General features: G+C 40.5%; 1 protein-coding gene across 1 annotated transcript in view; it reads left to right on the forward strand.

The window, feature by feature from the left end:
• The window catches only part of LOC109890331 (interphotoreceptor matrix proteoglycan 2-like), a 35,701-nt gene extending 27,883 nt beyond the window's left edge, over window positions 1-7,818 (forward strand). The window contains exons 18-21 of the mRNA XM_031823953.1: window positions 2,130-2,328; window positions 2,919-2,998; window positions 4,762-4,833; window positions 6,439-7,818. Coding sequence (XP_031679813.1) covers window positions 2,130-2,328; window positions 2,919-2,998; window positions 4,762-4,795 — 313 coding nt within the window. The 3' untranslated portion in view covers window positions 4,796-4,833; window positions 6,439-7,818. The remainder of the gene's footprint in view (window positions 1-2,129; window positions 2,329-2,918; window positions 2,999-4,761; window positions 4,834-6,438) is intronic.
• Window positions 7,819-10,202: the final 2,384 nt, after the last annotated feature.

Genomic DNA, 10,202 nt, shown 5'->3' on the forward strand with positions numbered 1-10,202 from the left:
TTAAGAGCAGTTGGAGGCCACGGAAGGAGTGCTGAATGGCATTGAAGCTCATTTGGAGGTTTGTTAACACAGTGTCAAAAGAAGGGCCAGATGTATACAGAATGGTGTCGTCTGCATAGAGGTGGATCAAAGAATCACCCGCAGCAAGAGCGACATCACTGATATACAGTGCCTTGCGAAAGTATTCGGCCCCCTTGAACTTTGCGACCTTTTGCCACATTTCAGGCTTCAAACATAAAGATATAAAACTGTATTTTTTTGTGAAGAATCAACAACAAGTGGGACACAATCTTGAAGTGGAACGACATTTATTGGATATTTCAAACTTTTTTAACAAATCAAAAACTGAAAAATTGGGCGTGCAAAATTATTCAGCCCCTTTACTTTCAGTGCAGCAAACTCTCTCCAGAAGTTCAGTGAGGATCTCTGAATGATCCAATGTTGACCTAAATGACTAATGATGATAAATACAATCCACCTTTGTGTAATCAAGTCTCCGTATAAATGCACCTGCACTGTGATAGTCTCAGAGGTCCGTTAAAAGCGCAGAGAGCATCATGAAGAACAAGGAACACACCAGGCAGGTCCGAGATACTGTTGTGAAGAAGTTTAAAGCCGGATTTGGATACAAAAAGATTTCCCAAGCTTTAAACATCCCAAGGAGCACTGTGCAAGCGATAATATTGAAATGGAAGCAGTATCAGACCACTGCAAATCTACCAAGACCTGGCCGTCCCTCTAAACTTTCAGCTCATACAAGGAGAAGACTGATCAGAGATGCAGCCAAGAGGCCCATGATCACTCTGGATGAACTGCAGAGATCTACAGCTGAGGTGGGAGACTCTGTCCATAGGACAACAATCAGTCGTATATTGCACAAATCTGGCCTTTATGGAAGAGTGGCAAGAAGAAAGCCATTTCTTAAAGATATCCATAAAAAGTGTCGTTTAAAGTTTGCCACAAGCCACCTGGGAGGCACACCAAACATGTGGAAGAAGGTGCTCTGGTCAGATGAAACCAAAATTGAACTTTTTGGCAACAATGCAAAACGTTATGTTTGGCGTAAAAGCAACACAGCTCATCACCCTGAACACACCATCCCCACTGTCAAACATGGTGGTGGCAGCATCATGGTTTGGGCCTGCTTTTCTTCAGCAAGGACAGGGAAGATGGTTAAAATTGATGGGAAGATGGATGTAGCCAAATACATTCTGGAAGAAAACCTGATGGAGTCTGCAAAAGACCTGAGACTGGGACGGAGATTTGTCTTCCAACAAGACAATGATCCAAAACATAAAGCAAAATCTACAATGGAATGGTTCAAAAATAAACATATCCAGGTGTTAGAATGGCCAAGTCAAAGTCCAGACCTGAATCCAATCGAGAATCTGTGGAAAGAACTGAAAACTGCTGTTCACAAATGCTCTCCATCCAACCTCACTGAGCTCGAGCTGTTTTGCAAGGATGAATGGGAAAACATTTCAGTCTCTCGATGTGCAAAACTGATAGAGACATACCCCAAGCGACTTACAGCTGTAATCGCAGCAAAAGGTGGCGCTACAAAGTATTAACTTAAGGGGGCTGAATAATTTTGCACGCCCAATTTTTCAGTTTTTGATTTGTTAAAAAAGTTTGAAATATCCAATAAATGTCGTTCCACTTCATGATTGTGTCCCACTTGTTGTTGATTCTTCACAAAAAAATACAGTTTTATATCTTCATGTTTGAAGCCTGAAATGTGGCAAAAGGTCGCAAAGTTCAAGGGGGCCGAATACTTTCGCAAGGCACTGTATACAGAGAAAAGAGTCAGCCTGAGAATTGAACCCTGTGGCACCACCATAGAGACTGCCAGAGGTCCAGACAACAGGACCTCCGATTTGATACACTCAACTCTATCTGAGAAGTAGTTAGTGAACCAGATGAGGCAATCATTAGAGAAAACAAGGCTGTTGAGTCTGCATATCGTGGGGACTATTCGAAGCTAGTGCAGTGCACCACAGGATGTTTTTGTGCTGATCAAGGGCAGTCAAGTCGGGAGTGAACCAAGGGCTATATCTGTTCTTATTTCTACATTTTTTGAAAGGGGCCTTCTTATTAATAACGTTGCCCCTCTCCTACCTGTTTCACAGAGATCAGGACAGTGTGCCATCCTTAGAGAGAGCCACCAAGTTCAACCCCATGTATGAGAGTGATGTGGCCACGGCAGAGTACTACAGACGGTACGAAGACGACGTGCCGCACCACAGTACGGGCAGCGCAGACCCCTCTGTGGACTTCTGCAGTGACGAGATACTCCAAATCTACGACAACTCCGAGCTCACCAGAGAGGTACGTAGAGGCTGTCTGAGTGGTTGACTGCTGGGAGGACTGTAAGAGAGAGACAGACAGTTTGCAACAGACTGGCTCTCTGGGGGATTTCTATGGAGATCATTCCAGGGATCTTAACGTTGTTAAAGATGTTTTTCAAGTAAATGCTACCAGAGAGCTTTATCAACAATCAACTTTAGGTCTAAATAAGGCACCGTAACACGTGTGTATGAGATTCTATTTTCACCCTGAGTCTTTAGCTTCAGTGCTTATGGTGGAAGAGGAGTGCTCGTCCAGACACCAGCATTGGGCAGGCAGTACGGAAACCAACACAAATCCATCGGCCTTACATCAACCCCTAATGTTACATAACCGTCTCTCTCTCTCTCTCTCTCTCTCTCTCTCTCTTACCCCTCTCTCTCTCTCTCTCCCCTCTCTCTCTTTCACTCTCTCTCTTACCTCTCTCTCACACCCCTCTCTCCTCTCTCTCTTTCACTCTCTCTTTCCCCCCACATTATTCTCTCTCTCTACCCCCACATCTCGCTCTCTCCCTCTTTCTTTCTCTTCTTTCTTTCTTTCTTTCTCTCTCATTGTCTGTCTCTGTCTCACAGCAAATTCAGGACCGCCTAAGGATAATTGAGCTGTGTGCCAAAGACCGTCAGTTTGCAGACTTTGTACGGCAGCATCAAGTGTGAGTTAATGATGCTGTATTCTTACTGTCTGTCTGTGTGCATTCATACTGTCTGTCTGTCTGTCTGTCTGTCTGTCTGTCTGTCTGTCAATTTAAGTGTGTATAGCCAGACTACAGTAGGCTGGCCCACCTGATACACTAAACCTCCTGCTAGCTGGAGATGATGTACTTTCAGTGTAGTGCTGAGCGGTGAGCCAGGGTTCAGACTGTCAAATCTCTCCTTACCTTGGGGCTGGGAGGAGACAGGACACACGTCCTCTGTATGGTCATGGTCACCCCAGACCTTGGAAAGGGAACAGAGCAGACTACAGGAGGCCTTTCTGTCTGGCCTGGCCTGTCTGTTTGCCAGTGGTATGACTGGAGCCGGATACACACTTCACACAGTATGAGAACCTCTATACAGGAAACGTCTCCAGTCCAGACTACCTGTTCCAAAACCATTAGTGGAGCTATTTAGACATTCAGTTGTAGTGTTTCTGTTTCACTGGCCTTGTGTCAGCTCACTTATGGTCTGCATCCCATATGGCACACTGTCCCTACAAAGTGCACTATTTTTGAACAGAGCCCTATGAACCCCAGTCTATAGTGGTGCACTTTATAAGGAATAGGGTGCTATTTGAGATGCAGTCCATAGTCTGTCTCTTTCTATGGAATGTTCTAGAGTATGGAAGGTTCTAGAGTATGGATGTTCTAGAGTATGGACGATTCTAGAGTATGGATGTTCTAGAGTATGGACGGTTCTAGAGTATGGACGGTTCTAGAGCGCTCAGTAAGTCAGACAGAGACACAAGCAGCTGGGGCCGTGGGGGCGTCAGTCATTCACCTGTTCCAGGTATTAAGTTCCAGACAAAAACACCCCTGCAGGATGGCCAAATACTCAAGTCAAATCACATTTTATTTGTCACATACACATGTTTAGCAGATGTTATTGCGGGTGTAGCGAAATGCTTGTGTTTCTAGCTTCCAACAGTGCAGTAGTATCTAACAATTAACAACAATACACACAAATCTAAAAGTAAAAGAATGGAATTAAAGGAATATATAAATATTAGGATGAGCAATGGCAGAGTGACATTGACTAAAACACAGTAGAATAGAATACAGCATATGAGATGAGTAAAGCAAAAATATGTAAACATTATTAAGTGACTAGTGTTCCATTATTAAAGTGGCCAGTAATTTCTATGTCTAAGTCTATGTATATGGGGCAGCAGCCTCTAAGGTGCGGGGTTACGTAACCAGGTGGAAGCCGCCTAGTGATGGCGATTTAACAGTCTGATGTGCTTGAGATAGAAACTGTTTTTCAGTCTCTCGGTCCCAGCTTTGATACTGGTTAAGTTCCTTCCCAGCTGTAAACAGTGGAAAAGGAGAAGAGTTGTGCCAGTCAGAACCGGGATAGCTAGGACGGTCAGTTCAGGTACACTTCTGATCTAGAGATACTACGGCCAGTCTGCTGTACAAAGAGAATAGAGTCTTTGTGAAAGGCAGATGGAAGGAAACCCAGTAAGGATAATAGTCTTTGGGCCTGTGTAGAGCCAGTCAGAGGAGGCAAACAGACCAAGAGAAGGGAGGGGGTTGGAGACGGTTCATAGGCCGCATCAAGCATTCCTCTTCGAGGCAGAAAAATAACATTTTAAAGTTGACAGGCATCCCCAGGGTTTAAGTGTTGTGTACGGTAGTGTGGTTTGTGTGCAATTTTGAGCCACTTCGGTCACTGTCAAAAGCCTCAATCTAATCTACTCCTGTTGTGTGTGTGCTGACAGAGCGCTGGACAGAAGAGCGAGCTCTGAAACATAGGAATGCTGGAGAGCCAGCTGATCACTGTGAACCTCAAGGTACTATCTATTTGATTGCTGAAATGTCTAGAATGGTCATAGAATAGGCCTAACCTTAGCTTGTCTTAAATATACTTTTGTACTATATTGTCATTGATTCCGATAGGCAATGTGTAGTTCTTGCGATATTGTCTGTAGATGGTAGTAAGCCACAGTGTGCTGTCGTAGCTGGGTTTAATAGCTACAAACTATATACATTTAAACTGTAAACCTCACTTCTGATAGTTTGTAATCTATCTACATTTAAACTGTAAACCTCCCTTCTGATAGATTAAACTATTTACATTTAAACTGTAAACCTCCCTTCTGATAGATTAAACTATCTACATTTAAACTGTAAACCTCCCTTCTGATAGATTAAACTATTTACATTTAAACTGTAAACCTCCCTTCTGATAGATTAAACTATTTACATTTAAACTGTAAAACTCCCTTCTGATAGATTAAACTATCTACATTTAAACTGTAAAACACCCTTCTGATAGATTAAACTATTTACATTTAAACTGTAAAACTCCCTTCTGATAGATTAAACTATCTACATTTAAACTGTAAAACACCCTTCTGATAGATTAAACTATTTACATTTAAACTGTAAAACACCCTTCTGATAGATTAAACTATTTACATTTAAACTGTAAAACACCCTTCTGATAGATTAAACTATTTACATTTAAACTGTAAAACTCCCTTCTGATAGTTTGTAATCTATCTACATTTAAACTGTAAAACTCCCTTCTGATAGTTTGTAATCTATCTACATTTAAACTGTAAAACTCCCTTCTGATAGTTTGTAATCTATCTACATTTAAACTGTAAAACTCCCTTCTGATAGTTTGTAATCTATCTACATTTAAACTGTAAAACTCCCTTCTGATAGTTTGTAATCTATCTACATTTAAACTGTAAAACTCCCTTCTGATAGTTTGTAATCTATCTACATTTAAACTGTAAAACTCCCTTCTGATAGATTAAACTATTTACATTTAAACTGTAAAACTCCCTTCTGATAGATTACAAACTATCTACATTTAAACTGTAAAACACCCTTCTGATAGATTAAACTATTTACATTTAAACTGTAAAACTCCCTTCTGATAGATTACAAACTATCTACATTTAAACTGTAAAACACCTTTCTGATAGATTACAAACTATCTACATTTAAACTGTAAAACTCCCTTCTGATAAATTACAAACTATCTACATTTAAACTGTAAAACTCCCTTCTGATAAATTACAAACTATCTACATTTAAACTGTAAAACTCCCTTCTGATAAATTACAAACTATCTACATTTAAACTGTAAAACACCTTTCTGATAGATTACAAACTATCTACATTTAAACTGTAAAACTCCCTTCTGATAAATTACAAACTATCTACATTTAAACTGTAAAACTCCCTTCTGATAAATTACAAACTATCTACATTTAAACTGTAAAACTCCCTTCTGATAAATTACAAACTATCTACATTTAAACTGTAAAACACCTTTCTGATAGATTACAAACTATCTACATTTAAACTGTAAAACACCTTTCTGATAGATTACAAACTATCTACATTTAAACTGTAAAACTCCCTTCTCTCTTTCCTTTCAGAAACATGCCTTTGTCTTTGACTTGAGAAAGAGGAAAGTGTCTTCTGTTGCCATGGTGCTTCTGATGGACTCTGCAGGATGACCAGATGAAGAGGATGGATATTTAAAAGAACATCTTCTCTATGAGGCATGATGTCTTGTGCTGTTGCAACGTGTCACTGACTCTGTTTCTATGACCTGATCTTTTTCTAAAGGGGGAGTGCACTGTAAATACTTTTATTTTTGTTGTTTCATTTTTTCCTTCGGTTATCACAGCCATCACCTTATCCTATGAGCTAGCCTCCTGCTCAGCTAGCCATCAAACATCTAGATACAGTTACTGTCAAAAGGGTTTGCTGCATTGCACCTCTTACTTGCACTAATCTGTGAACAAACAAACAGACTTCAATTGTTGTGTCCTTAGTTAGTTTGGACGTGTGGGTCCCTTCCTGCTCTGTTCTCCCTAATCATGGTCTTCTTCAGTGCCTTCACTTGGTTTCAGTTAGCATTGTGGGGTGTTGTGTCCTGAAATGTAAAGCGGCTGCTGGCAGGACCCTTGAAGTTCACTGGATGTCACTGGAAGGCTACTGTCCTGCATGGAAAATAACTACTGGTTTAATCTATTTTGTTTCCACATAATTTCAACCCAAAAATTCAATGTGATGAAGTTGACTGTTTGGAGTAGAAAAGAGAAATCAACGTAAGAGAATTTAATAATTTTTTCACCTAACTTTTAACCTAAATCCAATGACTTGGTGACATTTTTTGTTGATTCCACGTTGAATTCACGTTAGTTGACAACTCAACCAAATGTAAATCAAAACTATACATAGAACTGACATCTGTGCCCAGTGGGTACTGACTGGATGGCACAGGCTAACGCTATATAGCTTCCACTGAAGTGATCAAATATCCTGGTTGCTGTACTTGAACATGATTTTGGCAAAAAGTTGTAGATAATCAATTGTGTAGACATACATTCATTGTGTATTTAACTGTTGAATATAGATTGATACTGGAATTGTGATTGTTAGTAACCCCTTTTGGTCATAGCCCATGAAAACATGTTTCTCTGAGTTCTCATTTCTCAAATCTGACATCTGCTGCTTTGGGTTAGTCCACGTATCCATGACGATCCCAAGTAACCATGAGGATCCCAAGCCTTTGTATATATCAGGAGTCGACTGTATTCATCCACATGTTTTGATGAACCAAATGTCCTCGACCCATTGAAAAAGGGGTTAAATGTGTACGTTGTCTCTGTTGATGTGTTTTCTATGTTTTCTCATAGTTCAGCGATTAACAAGACAATGGGGTTATGATCTGTGTTGTGTATGTTAGACTTACTGGTTGAAAGCCAACAGGCACTTTTTGTAATAAAATGTCAATATTTTTTACAATATTATAATGCATATGTCATTTTATCAAGCAAATCTATATTTATCAAGCCTTGATATCATTGTACACTGAGTATACCAAACATTAGGAACACCTTCCTAATATTGAGTTGCTGTACAGTATTGGTTTGTTCTGGGATGAAAGTAAAGTGGCCAACGTCAATAACATTCCTTTGCTTTTGCTTTGTATATTTGAGGTGCAAACATTCTTGGCACACAGATCGCTCCATGCTGAATGAAGTTGACATTTAGGTCATCTTTGAGATTGGCAGTCTGCCTGCGTTGGACACAGCCAGTAGCTCACTTAAATACAGAGTGACAAGTAACCTTACCACACAGTTAAGGTCACACTTAAGAAAGATATTAGCTCAGTGTAGAGGCTTACAATGATTTAAAGTAACAATGACTGACAGTGATTAAAGTCCAACGTTGTTGGTGTTGGTGGACAAAACATGTCCACACCCTTGCATGGAACACCCATATCCCCTCAGATGTTTCAGTGGTTTTACTCCACCCCCTGGAAACAAGGATAACCCTCTGATTTCTTCTTCCCTGTACAACTCCACTATTGGGTGTCAACTTCTTGTCTAGATGATTTATGGAACCATCAAACAAGTGATCCCATGTGTGGACAGGAAAATTATGGCATAGTCAATGGACTCCCCAATGACATAGAAAATGACTTCCACTGGATGATATTGTTGTGTCTTTGGCTATGCCGGATTAAGTGATATGACATGCTATTCTATAAAATAATTTCTCCGTAATTAATATTACCTGATTGAGCTAATCATGTAAATGTCATTAACTAGAAAGTCGGGTACCACAAAATAATATTTATAGAGCTGTTATCTTCCGAATCAACTCTTAAAGGCCTAGTAATATTTTACATCAATAACAGTCAATATTAATCGTCACCTTAATTCAGTCTCATCTGAAAGTTGTAAATTCTAGTTATCTTCACGAACCCTGGCTAACAAGTTGAATCAGCAATACAAAATTGGGTTAATTATTTATTTACTAAATACCTAACTAATCACACAGAATTACACATACACATAATTAATCATAACTTGATTACAAATGACGTCATAAAGGAAAACGTCCCTGGCGGGCAGAACAGATATGACAGCTTGTTACACAAAAGAAAAGGGGCTGGGTTTGAATGAACGAGCGGGAAGACTGAGTAACAAAGGAAGAAGCTGTGCTATCGTAAATACAGTATCTTATACATTCTAAATAACCGCCCATTTGGAAAAGGAAAATGCAATAAATATTTACTCTGAGCCGTGCTTCAGTAGGTTGGTGGTAGATGGAAGGCCGTGTTGCCAAACCGAGTCCTTTATCCTTTGAAGAATGTCTCTGGTGGTCAATTGGATACGTTGTGCTACCTTCTTCCGGCGCCGACAGAGATGGCCGCCTCGCTTCGCGTTCCTAGGAAACTATGAAGTATTTTTTTTTTTTACGTGTTATTTCTTACATTGGTACCCCAGGTAATCTTAGGTTTCATTACATACAGTCGGGAAGAACTACTGAATATAAGAGCAACGTCAACTCACCATCAGTACGACCAGGAATATGACTTTCCCGAAGCGGACCCTGTGTTCTGCCTTCCACCCAGGACGACGGAATCGGAGCAGCCAGCTGGTTTCTTCACGCAGAAACAAACATCTTTCTGGTAAGAAGAGGGGCGGGGGCATATGCCTTATGATTAACGAGACGTGGTGTGATCACAACAACATACAGGAACACAAGTCCTTCTGTTCACCTGACTTAGAATTCCTCACAATCAAATGTCGACCGCATTATCTACCAAGGGAATTCTCTTCGATTATAATCACAGCCGTATATATTCCCCCCCAAGCAGGCACATCGATGGCCCTGAACTAACTTTATTTGACTCTTTGCAAACTGGAAACCACATATCCTGAGGCTGCATTCATTGTAGCTGGGGATTTTAACAAGGCTAATCTGAAAACAAGACTCCCTAAATTGTATCAGCACATCGATTGCGCAACCAGGGCTGGTAAAACCTTGGATCATTGCTATTCTAACTTCCGCGACGCATATAAGGCCCTCCCCCGCCCTCCTTTCGGAAAAGCTGACCACGACTCCATTTTGTTGCTCCCTGCCTACAGACAGAAACTAAAACAAGAAGCTCCCGCTCTCGGGTCTGTTCAACGCTGGTCCGACCAATATGATTCCACGCTTCAAGACTGCTTTGGTCACGTGGACTGGGATATGTTCCGCATTGCTTCCAACAACTGTAAGGGTTTTCTTTAGGTGAAGTAGAGGCGGACCAAAATGCAGCGTGGTTGTTATTCATTGTACTTTAATAAAGAAACTGTACACGAATAAACTAACAAAACAACAAACGTGCAAAAACCTA

This window comes from Oncorhynchus kisutch, linkage group LG5 (assembly GCF_002021735.2).
Source record: "Oncorhynchus kisutch isolate 150728-3 linkage group LG5, Okis_V2, whole genome shotgun sequence".
Taxonomy (NCBI): Eukaryota; Metazoa; Chordata; class Actinopteri; order Salmoniformes; family Salmonidae; genus Oncorhynchus; species Oncorhynchus kisutch.